Source organism: Phalacrocorax carbo, chromosome 3 (genome assembly GCF_963921805.1).
Source record: "Phalacrocorax carbo chromosome 3, bPhaCar2.1, whole genome shotgun sequence".
Taxonomy (NCBI): Eukaryota; Metazoa; Chordata; class Aves; order Suliformes; family Phalacrocoracidae; genus Phalacrocorax; species Phalacrocorax carbo.
Genome location: NC_087515.1, coordinates 25,986,127 through 26,006,839, shown reverse-complemented (window position 1 = coordinate 26,006,839; position 20,713 = coordinate 25,986,127). Strand labels below are relative to the sequence as shown.

General features: G+C 40.4%; 1 protein-coding gene across 2 annotated transcripts in view; it reads left to right on the top strand.

The window, feature by feature from the left end:
• Window positions 1-20,713, top strand: part of PTPN14 (protein tyrosine phosphatase non-receptor type 14) — a 123,212-nt gene that overhangs the window by 36,055 nt on the left and 66,444 nt on the right. For both annotated transcript variants that reach the window (XM_064446229.1, XM_064446230.1), the window contains 2 exons: window positions 8,085-8,409; window positions 16,163-16,332. In XM_064446229.1, the coding sequence (XP_064302299.1) occupies window positions 8,236-8,409; window positions 16,163-16,332 (344 nt within the window). In that variant the 5' untranslated portion in view covers window positions 8,085-8,235. The remainder of the gene's footprint in view (window positions 1-8,084; window positions 8,410-16,162; window positions 16,333-20,713) is intronic.

Sequence of the window (20,713 nt, the reverse complement as noted above, 5' to 3'; positions counted from 1 at the left end):
TGTGCCAGGTGAGCTACTCATGCTGGGCTCCACTGTGAGCTATTTAAACTCACTAACCAAGCTGAAAAGAATCCTATTCTATTGCTGAGTTAGGGATGTGAAGTGGCTCAACCAGGAGGAGGTCCTAGCAGATTTCCAGAGCTGGCATAAGAAGCTGTGGTGATACACTCTGGAATTAAGGAGGCGGGGGGGGAGGGGGGGAAGAACAAGAAAAATCCCCAAACAAACCTGGCAGTAGTGAGCTCTTAGATGAGACTGCCTCATGTACAAAACTGCATCCTTGGACAGGTGCCATCCAGGCACTGGTCACTCTTGGCTTTGTCTAATTTGAGGTCTTGCAATAACATAGCCAAGGTGTGAGAAGGTTGTAAATGGTTAACTGCTGTACCCTGCTGAGCTAAACCCTGCCAGGCAGAGAGGTGGAGCTGCTGCAGACAGCTGGCATGGACAGACAGGCAGCATTTCCTGCTCAGAAGGGAAAACTGCTGGGGTCTGGTGTTTTGTTTGGTTTTTTGTTGGTTTTTTTTTTTTTAACTTCAAAGCACCAAGGTGTACAGGTGAGTGGTAAAAACTCTAGCTTCATTACTGGTGTTCTTGTGGATTAAAACTGACCACAGTGGCAACCCAAGCCTCATTTAGGTATGTTACTTTGTGCAGATGTCACTCCTAACTTGAATGCTTACACTAACTCAAAAAGAGTCCTTCATCAGTAGTTGCATTATAAAGACCTGTTGGATTGTTGAGGGTGTTCTGGAGCAATGAGAAAGGAAGTAGTGGATAAGGCTGTAATTTGCAGTTAGGAAGTTCACATAGTTTCTGTGATAGAGACTGTTTGTTGGACTCTGACTTAGTGAGATCCACAAAAATACTTGGTATTTATGTACCCTGATGCAGAAGAGTAACTAGGTGTCTCCCTGGTTGATTGTATCCACAAAACTCCCTGTAACTGTTCTGTGGATGCACAGGAAAGGTGGTTTTTTTACACCAAAAAATGGTGCTTTAGTAGAGGAGGAGACGATAACAAAGGGTGTAGCTACTGACATTTATGCACTTCAGAGGCAGTGAGTACATACTCCTGTAGGTGTTGCAACAAAAGAGAAGAAAGAAAGGGTAGAATTTTAACTGGTTCAAATTGGAGTGATTCTTTTTACTTTATTTAAATCTGTCTAGATGCTTTATTTGGTTTACTGAAAGCAGAATGTGATCCAAGTGGGATAGAGTGAAAACACATGACAACTTAGATTAAAAAAAATCTGTTACAGCAAAGAAGAATCTGATAGAAAATGGAAAGCTATGATGGAATTTGGAAAGTAGAAATGCTAACTGAGACAATTTTTGATCTTTAGCTACTGCTTGTTGGTGTCTGGTGATGCACAGTAGTAGTAAGAGTAGCTGTTGTCTCCTGCTTTGAATGTCCTAGAGAGTCCTTGGCATCTGTTCATGCACACAGGTATGGGATCTCTAGATGCTTAGAGACTTTGAAAAGTTGTATGTAGGATAGTGTAATAATTATAAAAATGAAAGTATAATTTGACTCTTCTTCCAGAATGTAGAGGTGAGAATGTTATCCATTTTTTTACTATTTGGATTGGGGTAATACTTAAATCTCCCCAAGAATTTTTAAAGATTTAAATGCCTGGGGATGAGGTCCACGTCTTGCCAGGGACTGCATAAACAAGTAGTTGAAAACAGTGGCCTTGCAACAGAGGGTTTGTTTCATGTAAGAGTTAAAAACCCTTTTCATCTGTCCAGAGATGAGTTTGACTCTTGAGAGTTTATCAGGCTTTGTGGGAATTCCACTCATAACTGGGTGGGATACAGAGACCTCATCAGGTACAGCAATATTCCTTGCATGAAACTCTCACACAAGAGCAATCAAGGGAGAGAAAGCTGTTTCACAGGGAGAGGTTTCCTCCTCTAGACAGAACTCAACTAGATGGAGATAGATTGTGCCAGACGTCCTGCCTCCCATACACTGTTATTTTTATTCTTCCCTAAAACTGTAGGTTTGCGCACCACTTGCAGCTTACATCAGATGCTGCGGTCTCACGCCCAGCCCAGGGTTACATACTTCTGTTAGGTGTGCTGCTGCTCCTGCAGTGCTAGGAATGCTGGAGGGGTGCCACGTGCTGTTGGTAAATACAGGCTGCAGTTTGACAGTAATTGCTTTCTTCCTGGAGTTTCAGAAATTACGTACAAAAGCAAATGAAGTGAGAGAAGGCATTTGGCTTTAAGTGAATTAGTTTCATATCAGATGCTTTTTTGGGTTTTTTTTTCTCCGCTCCTTTGAATGTAGTACAGTTAAATATCTGAAGTCTAATAGAGGAGCAAGTCATTTCTTGGAAACGTCCTGAGAGTTATGTTGGTCTTAGTTATTTATAAGCCTTTCTTCTCTCCTGGCCTTTAAATAAATTTAAAGAAGCAGGAGAATGCCCTGTAACCAGAGTGATGCCTTTCACTATGAAAAGCGGCTTCTGCTGTATGGCCTCTTTGTCATGAAACACCTGGTGGCTCTCCTTGCTCCCTTCAGTCTGTCTTTTAAAACTACTAACCAAAAAATCTGGCCAGCCCCAGCTGACTTTGGGAGAGTGAAGGAAGAGTTTTTCATATTTCTGGCTTCTTTTGGGTTTAGGTTTGGGAGAAGTGTAAAATAATAATTTATTTGCTTTTCGTGTACTAGTGGTTTGACCTAGTTTCACTGTAATGTCTCATAAAGGAAAAAAAAAGTTACTGTTTTGGAAAGACACAAATTTTTGTCTGTGTCAGGTAATTTAAACCCCTCAGGAGGTTTTTATAGTTCACACAAAAACTAACCAACTTTTCTTAAAAACCAGAAACAATTCTGAGTTACATATCACAGTGTGAATCTGACCTAGTTCTTCATGCAGGATGGGCCAGTGAAGAAGTCTGGTTACTAATAGGTAGCATTACTGCTCTGGGTCGTGATAAGCTTTTTTCTCCCTAAGCCGCTACAGCTGTGCCATCTGCATCTTGTAGGTGTTTCAGTTTGGCGCGCAGCATTGTGCTTGGAAGATATTCTTGGTTATATGAGAAACGTGTTTTGCTGCCTCTGTGTATGTGAATAACAGTATTCTGATGCTGAATTATGTGGGATTGGTATCTCTTGAAACCTTTTTTGTACAGGGAAGGATTTCTTGCAAGAATGCTCAATGATTTCTCCTCTCTCCTCTTCAAAGAGGCAGCGATCTTGTAGGGGAATCAAATACTGTTGGAGAAATCATACATCCATATCTGCTGCCTTTGCACAGGCAGTATGCTGGTGAGACTTCCACGTGTAGTATTGAGTGAGACAATCATGTCTTGAGCTGAGACATAGGTGGTTTGTATCAGGCTCCATCTTTAAGCTGCTTGCTAGTAAAAGCTGTTAAGAGAACTTACATTGTGCTTGAAATGAGATTGTGGGTTAAAGGTTTAGTTTTATTGTGTCAAATCTTTTTTAATTCTTTATCCTTTTTTGCACCTTCAGTCTTGCCTGTGTTCCTCATAGCCATTGACTTTATTATCCATATGGCTTGTTCAAGTAAATAACATAAGAAATAGGATTACAATGTCTGTGATAGCAAAGGAGTTGGCTTGTTTTTCAGTTTTTTTCTTTGGTTTGCTGAAACAAGAGAATATTAAACTTTACCAAGAATCTACTAAGATAATGGTATCTCTTAATCTTCGTACTGATGAAACTGCATTTGGGATGGATGCTTTTTCAAAAAGCTGTTTTGATTTCACATTTTGTGTACAACATTTGTCATCAAACTGCTTCAGAAGAAATATTTTGCAGAATGAAGTTTAGCTTTCAAATAAGCATGTGCTGAAAGGAGTTGAAGGTTTAAAATGCAGTCAGAGTACTCTGCTGGCCTGGTCCTGCACCTGGAAATTATGTTGGGTGTGTGGACCCTGAGTGCACCTGTGTGCCTTAATGGCCCTGATCAGCCTCACCTGGGGTTTCCACCCCACCCTCTGCCCACACAGGTCTGGGACCTCCATTTCACATCATCCCAGGGCTCTCAGTCCCTGCCTGAGCTCTGTGTTTGGTGATCTCCAGCCCTGTCTCCTGCTGCCCCAGATAGGGCTCCCTGGGTGACCCCTGGACCTGGATCAACCCCAGCCATACCTGGGGCTGTCAATGGACCTGTTTCCAGCATTCAGTGCCCTGCTGGAGGTCACCCTTGTCTCCCAGCTCATCCTCTCTTGCGGGGCAGCCCTGTTCCCGCTGCTCCCTGGCAATGCCTGTGCTTTTGTAGTGCACAGTCATCAGCACACACCTGTCTAAGCATTATGTTAGTCTTAGTCTCTCAGACTGTTATTTTCTGAGAGGAACTCACTCAGTTACTTACTTGAGAGTTTTAGTGTTAGGCTTTTGGTTTTTAGAGGGACCTTGTTTCAGCTTCTGATTTTGAGGTTTTACTTTTGGATTGGTATTCATATGAGGTATTAGTGATGGCTCACTTATAGATGAGTGGTTAGATGGGCAGGTAAATTACTTGTCCTTCTGCAAAGCTTTTTTTTTTTAAGTTGTGGTTTCTGGGACATGGTTGGTTGACTTTTTTGGTCTTGTATGCCTACAGAGTATGTACTTTAAACAAAGGGAATTTATATTCAGCAGAATGTTTAAATTCTGAGGCTTATATTCCGGCTAAAAACCTTGTTTACTTGGGCAAGCTTGTTACAGTAAGTTTAACTCTCAGAGAGCAATTGAAACATAAATTTGAAGTATGACAGTGGGAAGGAGAAGAAAGAATCCAAAATAGTCAAAACATGGAACAAAAAGAAGAAAAGAAAAATATCCAAGGTTCATAAAGAGCTCAGTCTAATTTCTTTCTAGAGAATAAATCCTTAAATAGAATATGCCATTTCAAAAGATGTCACATCTCTCTTTCACACCTGAAATATTCTTAAAAGAAATCCTTTTTTAAAAAGCAGAATGAGTTGATGGTTATCTGATGAGCTTTTTATAGGCTTGTTTTAATTTCCTTTTTTTGCTTGTTTTGTTTTAATTGTAGTGAAAGTGTGAGTTTGAGGAGGCAAGTGTTGTGGATGCCTGCTAGTTTGCTTAACTTGGTTAGGGACATTTGCTGCTCCTTGGCAACCCTTCAACCAGGAAAGGAGATCCTGTAATGACATAATCCTTCATCTAGAAGACTAAAACCCTTCTATCTACAGCCTTCTGCTTTTTTTTAGTGGTCTACAAAATAACCGTGAATAAAAACAGATGCTCCTATTGCTTTTAAGTTTATACAAACATATACAAACATAAAGAAGCTAAACACCCTGTTTGCTTTAGGATCCTCTAAGTGACCAGGGGTTTTGAGATCTTATTTAGAAAGCTTGCCAGAAGCTTTCTGAGTGTCAATGTAACAGAAAACCCAAGTGGAAAGTTGGTCAAACATCCAGAAGTTGTGTAAACAGAAAAGTTGCACATGCCCATTGAATTGAGAATTAATGGTTGTTACAGGCTGGGCCAATCAGAGCTGGTTTAAACTGTCCCAGCCTCACCATCCCAATTCATTCTTTAACTGGAAACTAATTAAAGCGTGACATTTTGTGTGAAGGAGCTGTCATTGGGCATTCATGTACATTTAAGTGAATTGAAAAAGTAACCCAAACTCCATTACACAAAGAGCATCAGTTACCTGTTTGTATGTCTGCATCTTTAGAAAATGGTGCTGGCTGATCACCCTCAGCAGAATGGAGGAAAAAGTCCTTTTATTTTATTGCTTCTTGAAAAATGGAGGAAATACCAGCCTTGTTTACCTGAGCATATGAGATAACTTGGAGCAATTAATTTGCAGTCCATGTCGACATTTCTGTTACACAGGAATTGGTGGGTTTATCCCAAAATAGCATGTTTGCACACAAGTTTTCTGGGGTGGCTTATTCTGTGGCAGCTGTAGTATTCCATGTGCCTGGTGAGAGACGCCAATCGCTTTTTTTACTAACGTTGATTTAAATTTTAGGCTACTATTAACTATACAATTACTGTACAGAGGATGGCTCATGTTCTGTGAGGAAATGTGTGTGACTAACAGTAATGCAAGAGATTTTTTTTTTAATTGGCTACCTAAAACTCTCCATGTGTCCAACTTAGAGTAATCTGCAAAGCCAGAGGCTGAAGAAAAATGCTGATCTTGATAACATGTAGTCCTCTCCACCCTTCCTTCTGTGTAATTTCCTTCCATTCTTCCCACTTCTCAACTTCATGCTGTGGTTTTGGATAGGTTGGTAGGCAAGGTAATTGCCAAACAGTTGGCTAGGGGTTAAAGCACTAGCCTGGCCTGTGTGTTTTAGTACATAGATCTGCTGCCATTCTCCTGAGAGATGTTGGACAAGCTGGCTAATGTTTGTTTCAATTCCTCTTCTGTGAGTCATGGGTAACATGTCCCTACTTCATCAGATTGTTTTGAGGGTGTATGCATGTGTCTTTGACTTCTGATGTTACAGTGATGCAAGGTATAACATCTCTCATGTAATCATGTGAAAATAATACATTATGTCTGTACCCATGGAAGTTAGAAATGGGAGATTGAACTACAGCAGCTAATTTGATAGGTTTGTGCTTCAGTTAAATAGCACGTGCTCCTTCTCAAAGTCTGTAGGATTTTCTCTAGTAAAGCTAGTAGACTATCGGGGTAATTGCACACCTAAGCAATGAGAGGTTGCTTGTGATTTTCTGTCTGTGGGGTTTTTTGGTTTTGTGTTGCTTTTAACCCCCTAATAAATGCCAGGATACACTGGCTTTGGAAAATACACTTTATGCTAGAAACCTAACTATTACATATTTATAATGATAATTCCTGTAGTCCATCGGTCTGCTTCTAATAATCTCCATAGCAGCTACATTAAGTAAAAAGTTAAAATAACTCATTCATGCAGTTTTATGCCAAATGATACCTGTCAGCAATGTACTATCTGTTTGTGAAATGTCGCATTCAGCATTCAGCTGAACGATGCATACTCTGATGGCAGTTCCTTCTCTTAAGGAGCAAGGAAATGGGAGCTAGTTTCTGTTTGCAGTACTAATTGTTAAGAGAAATGGACTTTTAAATGGCAGCATTAGTGTCCCACCATCTCTTTCTCCAGAATATTCAAACAAAACCAGGAAGGCTTTGGTAGCAAGTAATTTGCATTTTATTTAATTCCTGTCTGCATGTGGAAAGTCACATTTTAAAGATAGTTATGCCAGTGCAAATGTTGTGTTTTGGTTTAGCTTGAACCTGCTCCTAACTAATCTTCTTTTTTTTTTTTATTAGTAAATGGATCTTGTGGAGGAGCATCATAGCTTCTTAAATGTCACTATTTCTGTATCTCTAGTTCTTCTGCCTACTTTGTATTTTGGCTTAACAGTTGCAAGTGTCCCTGATAAATTTTAGGAGTAGTAATTAGAAACAATATCTAGAATATGCATTTTCTTCCTCCCACTCTGATTGATCCTGGTCTCTGACAGCTGTTCCTGCAGTTACTGATTCCACCTGAAAGGTTTGAAATGCAGAATTGCTTTGGAGCTGGAAATGAGCAAAATGTTTTTGCTGATTGCTTCAGAGGAGCTTTCCCTGAAACGACTCAGATGCTTCTTGCCTTTCACATGCATACTTTAGGTTTGATTTTTTTTTTTTTTCAGAGGTGCTGAGCCCTGCATTTCCTGCTGACTGTAGCCAACCTTTCTTCTTCCAAAATCGCACCTCTTTTAAATGCCTCTATTCCTTAGCTTTTTAAGCTAGCTTTCAAAGCTGGCCTGAGGGCACCAAAACTTAACTTGAAGATTATGTTATAGACCCCTGTGGTGGGGGTAATGGTGGGAGAGTTAGCACCTCTGGATGTGTGCCCTGTAGAGTTGCTGTTTGTACTGAGCTTCTCAAAGAATGGCTTTGCAATTAAATCTGTGCTTTAAATTCAGCGCCAAAATAGAATTTTGAAAGTTTTGTTGTACAAGGTGTTCTTTTTGGGAGATGTAGTAAGTTCCTGGCAATCCTGTGTGTGGAGGTGTTTGGTTTATGGGTTTAGATGTGGCTCTGATCTCTAGGCACATCTTTCTTCACAATTAACTCTACCTATTTGTGTGTATCTTGCAGGAATCCCTTGCAGCTCACCTTGGGAATGGACAGCTACCTCCATTTCTGGAGGAGAGTAGTGCTAATTGAAGAAGCTTTCAAGGCAAGTCGACAAGTGTGCTGATAAGTCTCAGAGAGTACAGGGAAGGGCTGACCTTCCAGGCCAACAGCCATGCCTTTCGGGCTGAAACTGCGACGGACCAGACGCTACAACGTCTTGAGCAAGAACTGCTTTGTGACAAGGATCCGTCTTCTGGACAGCAATGTGATCGAGTGCACCCTCTCTGTGGAGAGCACGGGGCAGGAGTGCTTGGAAGCTGTTGCCCAGAGGCTGGAATTACGTGAGGTAAGAGTAACCCGGGAAAGACCATCTGTCACTGTGTAATATGACACATTTTTAGCTTCGGCAGTCTGTTTGAATCATGTTATTCTCAGAGCTGGCCAGATATGATCAGCAGCTGGAGCTTGGACAAACATATTCTGGTTGCATGAAAACTGAAGGCAGAACGGCTCTTGGGGTTTTGTGCTGTTGCTCATTCATCATAGCTTTGAGAGCAGTTTGTAATACAGAGATGAGATTTCTTTTCTTAGAAAGCAATGGGTGTTACTTTCTGAGCTGGGATGCCAATGGCCAAGTTACAGTAACTTTTATCTGAATATAGCCCTGGTTTCACCAACGCTGCTGGTTTGAATTATGCCAGAAGGAGACCACTGGCTTTTTAAATATCTGCTTTCATATTAAATACATTCTTGTTACTAACATACTGAACAGTTGTGTTACTAGCAGGAGCAACTAGTAACAGTTTGAGGATGGTGGGGTTTTTTCTTCCTTTCTTTTAACTGAAATATTTCACATCCGAAACTCTGAAAGGCTTCTTTTACATTCCCGATGCTTCTGTGAATAGGCTGAAGAAACCCAGTCTTACTTTAATAAAGACTGAAATCTTTTGTTTTGTACCTCCTTGCTGTAGAGTTCAGTGTTTTAAGTGTTGAGGCCTTTTTAGAAATATCTCTCCAATGTACATGGCACAAATGAACTGTCTTTCCGTACTTACGTTCTGCGGACTCCTTACATGTATTCTGCATGCTGATAGGCTTTGCAAATCACAAGTTGAAAACCATTGCCTGGAAATTAATGTTATCTGACTGTCCTGGCTGAAGCTTTCTGTAAGCACAGCTGGGAAATGTAACGATCTTGCAGTGCCTACATTTGTTGGTCCAGAGCCCTTTGTAATGGTGACACCTGGAAGGTAGCATACAAATAGCTGGTGCAGATGAAAACTAAACAAAAACCTCTTTTTGTACATCAATAATGATAAAGAATGAGAAAAGAATCTCGATTTCTGTGTGTGTTCGGAATAGGCAGGGAAATGTGCAGGCAGCAATACAGCAACAGAGAATATTGCATAGTAATTTTTCCAACTTGGGGGGTTTTGTCACATGGATTTTAGTGGAATCATCTTCCCCTTCCCCTTATAGAGACGCAGATATGCCAGGAATTTACTGTTTGTATTTGGTTTAGGTTTTTTATTTTTTTAAATTTCTGGTTTTCGATGCTTACAGAAAGGTTAGGTTAGGTCTTTCCCTTTCCTTCCAGTGCAGAAAAGAGTGAAATGCATGGCGTGATTCTCCTCATACTCATTGTGGGCTTATCTAGTTGGCACAGCAGAAGTCTGAGGCCTAATGATTTTTCTCTGGAGGTCCACCTGCATTTGCGAACAATAGCTCCGTCAGGGGGTTAGCATTATTTTCCACAGAGCATTTTGTGATTTCAGAATGTGTTTTGTTCCACTTTGGAACAAAGCCTGAAGTTTGAAAATTTTCCAGAAAAAGAGATCAGTCAGTAGAGTAGCAAAGGAAGTTGTTTTGGTGAGTGTTCAATTTCATGGGGGTTTTCTATTGCTTTGGGTTTTTTTATTTTTCAAAATTATTTGTGTCATGCAAAGAAATATGTTAGCACAAAAAGTTTGTGTTTCAAGATAAAAAATATTTTCACAACACGGAAGAGAGCGCTTTGATGTCATTGGAACACTTTCCCCTTCTTTCATCGCCCTCCCCACTTTATTTCTAAACAAGGTTTTGGCAATGCTGAACCCATTTTATAAAGTTCAGATTTCAACAGCACAGCATTTTTGGACAGAAGGTTTTTGGGTTTATTTTTTTGCTATCTTTCTGATTGGTTCTGGTAGCATCCATTGCTGCTTTAAATGTTTAGGAGAGAAGACAACTACCTGCCTTTTTCAACCCTGAGAGGATTTCCTCCCTGTATCCTCTTCTGCTTCTATTGCGATGAAGAACTAGAGCTAGGAAGCTTAGAGGTGGCTGATGCTGCGTGCTGTCCCTTCTCTCTCACCCAAAATTCAATTCTTCTGCCCTTTTAGTCTTCCTGCCATTATTGCAGGGAAACAAGGGTAATGTAATCATTTGGTGGCTGTCCCCTTCCCTCACTGACCAATCAAATTTTACAGAAGGGTCAAGAATACGAAGAATGACAAAGCTTAAATTTCTACAAGATTTGTGCAACTGGATAGCTGGGTAGAAGAGAGAAACCCATGAAGTGTACCGGTTGAGGAGAAAATCCTTGAAAGTGTCCATATTGGAGAGATACTTTTTAAATTCCCCAAATGCAGCAAAGACTTTAGCTGGAATATGTGTTTTCTTAGAAATCCAGATCAGCAAACTCTGTTGTACAAGTAAGGCAGAAACTAAGCTTCATTAAATCCCATGCTTACAAAACAGTACTAAAATCCTGTTTGTCTCCTCCATGCAGTCTCAGGTAAGAATGCGTGTTCTCTTAAAAGATCAATTTTTTGTTTGATACTTTAGTTTGGTCTTACGTTTAGATAAATCCCAGGTGTACTGCAACTTTTACCTTCATGTTAGGAACACATCCATGTGTCTGTCACTCAAGCTGATTTCTTAGAAATAAAGAAAAAACTATACAAACCCCACCCCACGCCCCACTACAAAGTAAAACTGAGATGACTGTACATATTGTTGTGAAGGACTGTCGATCATTATACCACACATGACTGAAAAACAGTATCTAATGGATTATGCACATTTCTATTTGATCTCTGAGGAATGCAACTCCCTCCCTGACTGAGTCAGGGTTCAGGAATAGGTCAGTAGAAAGTGTAGCCATGTAACTACTGTAAAATCTGATTTTATCCTTTTCATCAAAGTTCTTGACAAAGCATCAGGTCTTCTAGCTGAACAGTTACCAGTTCCAATAAAATGAGCCCTTATGCCAGCATTATGTAAAAAGTAAAGATGAGAAGAGGGGAGGAAAGGAAAGAGAGGAAAGACAAGGTCAGAAATGTAATTTTATAATCTCATATGTATGTGCACAGATTATAACAAGGATTTTTTTCCCCACTATAATGTCACTTTTCCCTTCAAGTAAGAGTAAGTGAACCTGCTTGAAATAGCAGAGTAATCTGTACAAATGTGTTGTGAGATTTCATGTCTGTTTCTCCTGTTTGTTCTTAATTCACTTTATAAAATGATAAAAAGCTTGAAGAGGGAATGTTCTGATATATTGTAAGGTCGGGTGAGGGGGCTGGAAGAAGGTCCTCTCCAACCAAAATTGTTCTTTCAAGATGAATGTCACAATTTCTCCAGTGCTATGATGCTGCAAAACCCAAACCAAAAGAGGGTGGTGGACTGAGCACGGCAGATGGATGCTGACTGCTGTGCAGCAGTGGCCATTTGCTGCCATTCTGACCTTTTTTTTTTGTGCCCTAGAAAGTGTCTCCCCCTCATAGGGCACAACTGGAAACCTCGGTTCAGCAGCCAGGTTGCCTCAAAGTTTGGCTTGGTTTGACTCATCTTGCCAGCTAAGTTGGGATGGGGTTCAGGCAGCACTTGGACAAGAGACCTTCTAGGAACAATTGGCTTCTGTATATGGTGCTTTCCCCTCTGTGTGACTGCCCTGGGATAGCAGGGTTTAATGCTTTTTGCCCACAGGAGCTGGAACTCTGTCTCTTTCTCAAGAATAAATATTTAGTTGGCTGCTTAATCAGATGCTTTAATAAACACCGATCCAACTGTCTCACTGGATTCTTTTGAGCGAGATTTGCTGGTTTAGTAAGTGTCTGTCCTCTCCTGTTCTTGACAATTCTGTTCTTTTTGCCCGACATCCAAGTCCAGGACTACCCCTGCCTTTGAATACAACAAAGTCCAGGTCCAAAACAAGTATGTTGCCTCTTGAAGTGGCAGCTATAATGCCACCCTTTTCAGGACTTCTCAGCACAGATTTTCTGTATCCAGTTTTCTTTCCTGACTCACCATTTTTTGAGGATCGCCTTTTCATGTAGCGTCATTGGGGCGTGCAGGTGCTCTGGTTCTTTTCCGCTGCTTTAGCAGAGGACCGCAGTTCCTGGAGGAATGTAAGCTGGTTTCCTTGTACCAGGTATGAAGTCATGTGTGGTAGGTAAGACAAATTTTAAAACCTTGAAAGAAAATTAATATAAACTTTTTTCTAACAGAGCTCTTCATGTATTTGCAGATTAGGCAGACCAAAAGCACTAGCAACTGAAGCTCTTTGTCTGCAGAATGGATGCATGTGCATACATCTAGCATTATGAAAAGCGTTCCTTCAGTGTTTATCACCAATCTGTCAACTGTGACTGGAAGAAGGATTTTTTTTTTCCCCAGAAGTGAAGCATCATTCACTTTCTTTTGCCACTTTGCTGATGTACCTGCTAGAGCAGCCTGTGTTACTTCAGAGCCTGCGAGGTGTAGGTGTAGATATTTATTCCATGAAAACTGGAGTGAAGTCAGTGGTTCACTTTGTATAGATTGACAAACAGACTAGCTTTTGGAATCAACCTAGTTTTCCAGCAGCTGCTTATAGCGAAAAAGATCCCATTTTTATATCCCCTCATTTAATTTGTGGGGTGTCTGTACTGTAAAAATGTTTTGTGGGCTGGAGTGTATGGCAATGTGTGACTCAGGTTCTGTAAGGCCTTCTGGACTGTCATATGCCTGGTCATAGCATACTGAACTTGATGGTCCAGCCATTTCCAGTCCCACATTCCTCTGTTCCTGTTTGGGAATTACTACTGTTCCTGGGGGAGAGACTGTCTTCAGACATTCACAGAAGTGCCTACAGAAGTCCTTCCCCACTGCAGGTTGTTAAAAATGGTAACGTTTTCAAGAAGTAAAGCTCCTGACCACAGGGAGCTGATGATATTCAGGTAACTGTGTTGGTTGTCTCTCCAAAGTGCATGCATTTGTGACTTGCACACTGCTCTGCAGTCTCGGTTCTTTATCTGCAATTGCTCGATCCTCTCCTGGCTGCTCTCCAGGAAACCAGTCATCTTTTAGTTGTGTGAAATGCGTGCTGTTGTTGTCAGTCCAGTGTATCTGCTGTAGTCTAGAAGCTTAAACACTACATTCCCTTAATTTCCTATTCCTTGGAAGTGATTCGGGGTTCTGGATTCAGTGCTTGAAGAGCCTTTCTACTGTAGCAAATCTAAATTTTTGTTGTTCCCCTGTCTTCACTCAAAGGGGAGGGACCGTGCTCATCTGAGCTGTTTAATAACAATACGCTTAATCCCTTGAATAATTCTTTCAGACTTCAGACTCCAAATCATCTTAGTTGCTAGATGTTTTACAAGTACTTGACACTGCAAATTTGGGTCCTAGGTGATGTGAATGTTTACTTTTAAAAAAAGGAATATGGAAGATTTGTTTTCACAGCTCTGCAGTGTTTCTTATTGAGGATGAGCTGCCCTCAGTGATTTTCAAGAGTTTGTGCTTTAAAGGTTTTCCCTTATGAGGTGGTAAAATCACTGTGCTTTTTTCTGCCTTCACATGAATTCCTTTCTTTTGCTATCTCCACTGTCCCTCCCACCTTCATTTTAATCTAATTACTGTCATGGAGACCTCATCAGAAAGAACTTTCTATCCAGTGATGACTACAGAGGGAAAGCAGACATGTATCAGTGAATTGGCTAGTGTTGTTTTAAGTTTATCCTATGGGAGATGCTGACTTCTTGATTTATTTGTGCCCTGGATTGATTGTTTCATTGAAGATGCCTTTAAATTCTAGAAGGAAATACTACATTGATTCTGTGTTTTTAAAAAAAAAAAAACAACAAAAACTAGCTTGCTTCACTAACATCAAAGAGAAAGGGCTGAACAGTGTTCAAGCTATACTGCAGGTTTGTTGGGCTTAATTGAGGAATCAAGCTGAATGGTTATCACCTTAGTTAAATGCTAGTCTGGATGTTCTCCAAAGTTGAAAATATGTGTGTAATGAGACCCTAAAGTAAATACACCTGCACTGCAATTCAGAGTTTTTGCATATGGTTTCCTCTTGCATGCCCTCAGCTATAAAATGGTTGGATCAGTGTTGCCCCTGCTGGCTTGTTGTCATTTTTAAGCATTTTAGTATTTCAATATTGCATTAGTTGCCCTTGGGTTGTATGCTAAGTCACGGTATGTGCAATGGTTTTTATCCTTACCGAAGTGAAACAGGCTGCTGATGGTGGCTTTTGCAAAATGTAATGGTTGCAATTTGTCTGCTACTTTTGAAGACTTTATTTAAAAGCATGAACATCTGGGAAGTCCAGTTGGTGAAATCTTGATGGTTGATTTATAGGCCAAACTTCCTAAGTGTATTGAAAATAATTTCAAATGAAAACTTTGTAAAACAGCAGACAGGGTTTTTTTCTATTATTTGTCTCATGTATCTGCATTTAAAATGTGATGCTATGTATAAAGGATTTTGACTACCTGTGGAAGGATTGTTGTCCAGGTAAGTTAAGCTATAACCACAAAATAAGTATTTTATTTGTTTTAGGGTTAACCTAATCTAATGGAAACTACTGGCACGCTTTCGTTGAATAGAGAATCAGTTGGATTAAACACCAATAAAGTTTTTTGAAATAAAATGAGAGAAATATGCAGAAATAGTCATGATCCCACTTTCAGATCCTAAATCTGCTTGGTGGCCACAAAACTTCCTCTCACAGTTTGTTTTATTCACTCTGGTGTTAGTACAGAGTGGCATTTTATATTGAAGGCATTGCTGGAAAGCTCCAGATGCTATGAACTGAAATAAAGAAGAAAAAGATGTTGATATGAACGTCACAGGGCTACAGCTGGATTTCCAAGCAACTGACAGATCAGTTCCTTTGCTAAAGATGAATACTTTTTTTGCCTTTTCTTCAGATCTATATTTGTAGTACTTCCTGCTAATTATAACATGCATTTGCCTGCAGTAGTAGATCAGTGTGTTTTAGTACAGTAGTTTAAGGGCTTTTCAATAGAATCCTTCATGATGGATTGGCTATTCCTTCAGCTGCTTATTACCAATTTGTAGTATTTGCAGCTCTAGTTCTGAACGCTGTTCCTTGTTAATTACTCTCGACCAGCAAGAGTCCCATGTGGCTTATACAGGAGGTACTACAGCCATTGAGACTTACACAGGCTAGGAAATAGCTGAGGTTTTCAAACTGGTATTTCTGTAAGAGTCTAGAGCAAACAACTTGTGTGTGTGGTAGACATTTTAAGTGTAATACTTGTCCATCATAAAACCTTGTAGTGTGCTTTTAAAAAAAAAAAAAAAGGGTAAACATGTTTTGTATTGGGTAAAAGGTTCTGGTATTGGTAGATATATTTTGACATATCCATATGTGGGCTTGCATTCTTTTTTGTAGTTGGAAGAGTCTGTGTTTGCCTGGAGTGTGCCTGATCCAGTGTCTTATGAAGCATTTGTGCTTTGATTCAGACCTGGTGTTTGCTGTCTGTTCACAAGGCACAGGTGTAATAGAAAGCAAAGACTCAAGACACTCCATAAATCATGTGTCACCTGTGCCATAATGCTGGAGCTCTTTCATATGCATTTGGGAGAGATGATATGGGGCAGATAGTACTCCATGAAGCATATTATATTGTAATATTAATTTGTCGTAGTCTTTAAGATTGTCCTAAAAATAAAAAAAGGACAGTAGAAAATAAATTATTCTGATTTTGCATATGGAAAAATCTACTCAATGCCATCTGTTCTTATTTGAATTTATGTCATTGACTGTGTATGTGATCTAGCTGAAAAAGGTAAACTGGTGCTATTTTGTTTCTTTATCTAGACACACTACTTTGGCCTTTGGTTTCTCAGCAAGAGCCAGCAAGCCCGCTGGGTTGAACTGGAAAAGCCTCTGAAGAAGCAGCTGGACAAATTTGCCAATGAGCCTTTGCTTTTCTTTGGGGTGATGTTTTATGTGCCCAGTGTTTCCCGACTGCAGCAGGAGGTAACAAGGTATGTGGTTTCCCTCTGTTCACACTATTGTGATATAGCTGGGAGGGAACGAACAGTTGCGCTGTTTCTGGCATTCAATATTTGCTCAGGTACCATCTGGTTCTTTCCTTTCCTGATGATTGCCCAAATGGGAAAAAGTGAGAGAAGTCACCACTTGATTATATCTGTTTGGGGGCGGGGGTGAAGGCAGCATTGATGAATGATTATACATGACCAACTGCAGAAACAAAGGGAATAATAGATGTGTGTTTAAAAACCTGATAAAAATTCTGAAAGGGACCATGGTGACTATATTCTTTTTCTGTAACCTTTTACTGATTAAAAGGAAGCCATAGGCAAAGGACCTCTATATACAGTTTTAGTTTATTATTCTTATGTTTACCTGTGCTTTGCTGAAAGTGAACTTTGGCATCTTTTCTGGGTTTGCCCATCCCACTCCTGATTTTTCTCTTTACACTTCATAAAAGGATTAAAATTGTTAGAGGGCATTAGTTCTTTAATTATGATCAGTGTGCACCTTTGCAAACAACTTCAGTGGGAATTACTCTTTTATTCAGAGCCCTGTGCTGCAGTTGTAACAATGCAACTGTTTTGAGGGGCTATTCTTGTAAACCACATCACTGTGTGGTTTTTGCACATCTGTGCTGTATTTGAGTTTAAAAAAAAAAAAAAAAAGAAAAAAGCCCACCTCACCCAAAAAAGGGGTGGGCTTGTTTTCTTTTTAACTAAAATTATTTCATTTATCTCATCTAGAGCAAAGTTGCATCAGCACAATTAGAGGTAAAGCCTGGAATAAGTGGGTGAGGGCTACAGGGTGGCAGAAGCCTCCACATTGGAAAAAAAAAAATGTTCTGTTGCTGCAAACTTGAAAATCACCATGTGGTCGTCATGTCTAAAAAAGATGTATAAGTAGCAGAGGAGGAGTGGCTTTAATTCTAGAAGGTGCGCAAGATATGAAGTGTTTTTTATATTGCAGATTGTGTATTTTAAAGGATTTTTTCTTAACAATGAACTGGAGAATTGACTTTGGTAGGATGCAGAAGATTTGATTCCTAAAAACGCAGCTGTCAAGCAGTCCTTTGACTAGTGTATATGCAGAATTCTTGCCAAACAGTGGGCTGAAAGCATCACAAAACTTAAATTTTCCTGGGAGTAGACTGAACAGGGGTGTTTGTATCTCTGTGTTCCTGCTTTGTACACGGTGGGAGAGGGAAGCCTCATACCTTTTCCTTCAGAATTATTTACCATGCAGTCGGAATGTCTGTATTTTTCTGTTGCTCACTTCTGTCATCCCAGTCCTGGCCTAGTTGTGTGCAAGGAAGCATTGTAGCTACTTGGATGCTATCATCTCTTCAAGCTGCAGCCTGCAGTGCTGATTGCTCATTCATAGCTCACCTGCAGAGGTGTATTTGCTCATTCTGCCCAGGTTGGTAATAACAAAACTTTTCAGTGACAATTGAACTTCACAGCCCTCTCAATTGGAGTGGCTGCTGAATTGTTTTTCTTTCTGAAGTGACTGATAACATAAGCTGCAGACTCTTACAAGTGCCTCTTATGTTTCTTTAAATGTCTGTAGCAAAACCAGCAGCTTACTAATGGATCTCAGGTACAGAATAGCCTGTTAACATTTTTTTTTTGGTTTGTTTGTTTTGTTTCCTGAAGTGGAATTGTTTCACTGTCGGTGATGTGATGGCAGCAAACCTTCAACTGTGCAGTTTTAGGTAGATGCAGTAAATTTCTTGTTTGAAGCAGTGAGTGATGGGGACAGGGTGGACTCTTCTGAAACAAATGGCGGAGAAAGGCTTAGTCTAATGTGTAATTAGAAGGACAGATGAGGGGTTTCTTGTAATTTTTTTTGGCTTTGTTGGATCTTGGTAAACTGCTTAAACACTTGTTTTGAAGTTGAGAATGGCTGCTCTTAGGATTAAGCTTGATCATGATACAATTACCTGTGATGGCAAGGTAGGCACTAGACTTGCCCACCCAGTGCCTATGTTTAGCACTTACCTACAAATGACAAATCTGTCTTAAATGCAAAACTCGTGATCAGAGACTTCATTTCCTGGGAAGCTGCAGAACCACAACAAACAAAGAAACCCAACCCCAAAACAAAACCATCACCAAAGGCTGAAGCTGCAAAGCTAGTGACAGCACAGCTAGCCTGGAACCTGTTACCTTTGTAACCTTCTCTTGGTGGAAACATCTCCAATCCCGAGCTTGCCTTGGCGTGTTTGGAGCTTGAGGTGAAACTCATCTCTCAGTCCAGGCTTTTAGTTAATTGTAGACTAGAATTTCCAGGGTTGATTTATATTCTTGAAGATGATGAAAAGTTTTCTGAGAATACGTCAGCAAACACTTACATAATCCACAAGTATTAAAAAAACAAGCAACTGGTTTGCTGAGATTGTTTACTCTGCCTCTGAACTGTAGGATTATAGACTTTGTCTTGATAGCTATTTTTGAGAGATTTGTCCCAAACTGCATATTTCCCTCTGCTTCCAGTGACTGCAGCCCTCCGTACATCATGTGCTGTTAGTGTGAAGAGGGAAAATGGTCCAAGGCTTTTAGGTTTTGTTGGTTGAGAGGAACATTACTTGTGGGGTTGGTCAGTGGCTCTGAGGCAGTGTTCCTTAATTATTCATATTTGAAAGACCATCTGACTCCTCAAAACTGTCTGTGGACTGTTTTGTGTTCTGCTGTTGTTTGGTGATTGGCGCCAACATGAGGAATCCTTGTACAAATAAGACAATACCTATTTAGGTGAAGCCATAATAATTTATTTATAAAATTGTAACTTCTTTGCATTTTATCATTATTGTTGGAGGTCTAAAATGCTAATTATCCCAGCTGGCTTCTGGATTTTAGCTGCCTGCAGGTGTTGGTAGTGGTCAGGAGCTCTTAGTGGTTTTGTTGGTAACTTCCTGTATTGCACAAACCAAATGAGGATGAAGAAATAAAAGTAACACTGCTTCAGGCACTGTGTCCCCCAGTGGTCAGCAGACTATGGAAACCTGTCCATATGTGATGTGCTGGGAGAGGAGTGGAATAGTAACCTAGAAAGAAGTCAGTGCTGTCCTTCAGAGGTACAGCGTGGGAGTGTCAGTTGACTTGTTGAAGCTAAACACAAGTGGCAGTGCTGACTAGAGTTGCAGGATAGTTCAGGTTGGAAGGTACCCCTGGAGATTGTCTGCTCAGAGCAGGGTCAACTAGAGGAGATTGCTCTAGATCTGTGTCCCATTGGGCTTTTAATATCTCCATGGGTGGAAAGATTCTACATCTCTGGGAAACCTTTTCCAGTGTTCAGTCACCCTTGCGATAAAGAAGGGTTTTTTATGTTTAGAAGGAATTTCTTGTATTTCAGTTTGTGCCAAATGACCTCATAATTTCAAAGGTGTGGATGGGTATTGTGTAATTGAGTGGGTGAATGGGTTACCTGGGTGAGCCATGTACCTGGTTATTGAGGACCTGTAGAGCTGCAGGCGCCTGCCATATAAACAGAAGCACAGCCATGATTTAATGTGGGATGCCTGTAGTTGATTTGTAAGAGGTATTTCTGATAATATGAGAAAGAAGGGCCTATGGGATCCTTGGGAAAGAAAATGAACAAAGACTGCTAAAGCAGTTTATTTAGCTTAACAGTTCTTTGAAGTCAACCTCTGAGTCCTGCAAGAAAAAGTGAGGCAAAGAGTACTCTGGGGGACACTATTAATTGTTTTAGTAGGTCAGATTTGACTGTTTGGCTTGCAGTTCTTCACTTCTTTTTTACAAAATTGGCACTTGCTTAAAGATGCAAACATTAGTGGTGTGGGGATTTTTCCTTCTCAGGCAAAATTAAGTGGAGCGTTGGGACAGGGTAAGAAGCACCAGCAGGACATTGTCAGTCCTGTTTGGTTAGTGATTTTGAGTGCCAGTAGTGAGGCTTCTCAGGACAGCTGTGTTTCTTGACCTCTGATGGAAGCTTCCTGCGGATGTCCTAGGGAAATGTACGGAAAGCAGCCATCAGTTGTAGAGTACCTGTCTCTTCTCTCTGGTAATGGCAGTGAAATAACTGTTATTGCTATGCCTTCCTTTCAACATAATAGCATTGTACTCTTGGCGTTGGGCCTTCTCCTAGGAGAGCTATTTCCTAACCTCTAGCCCTCTTACTTCCCTACTCATTCTACTCTGTTTCTTTTGTCTTGGGTTGAGACTCCCATCTATACGTATTCCCTGACCTTAATCCTGTCTTCTCCAAGAGCTCAGTAGTTCCAACACCTCTCCCACCTCTAGTCTTGGCGTTCTACCTGCACCCAGTTCCACAGACATCTTTCAGGGGGAATTATGAATTAAAGCCCCATGATAATTTCTTACGGTGTCAGTAGGGTTTTCACCATGTTCTAAT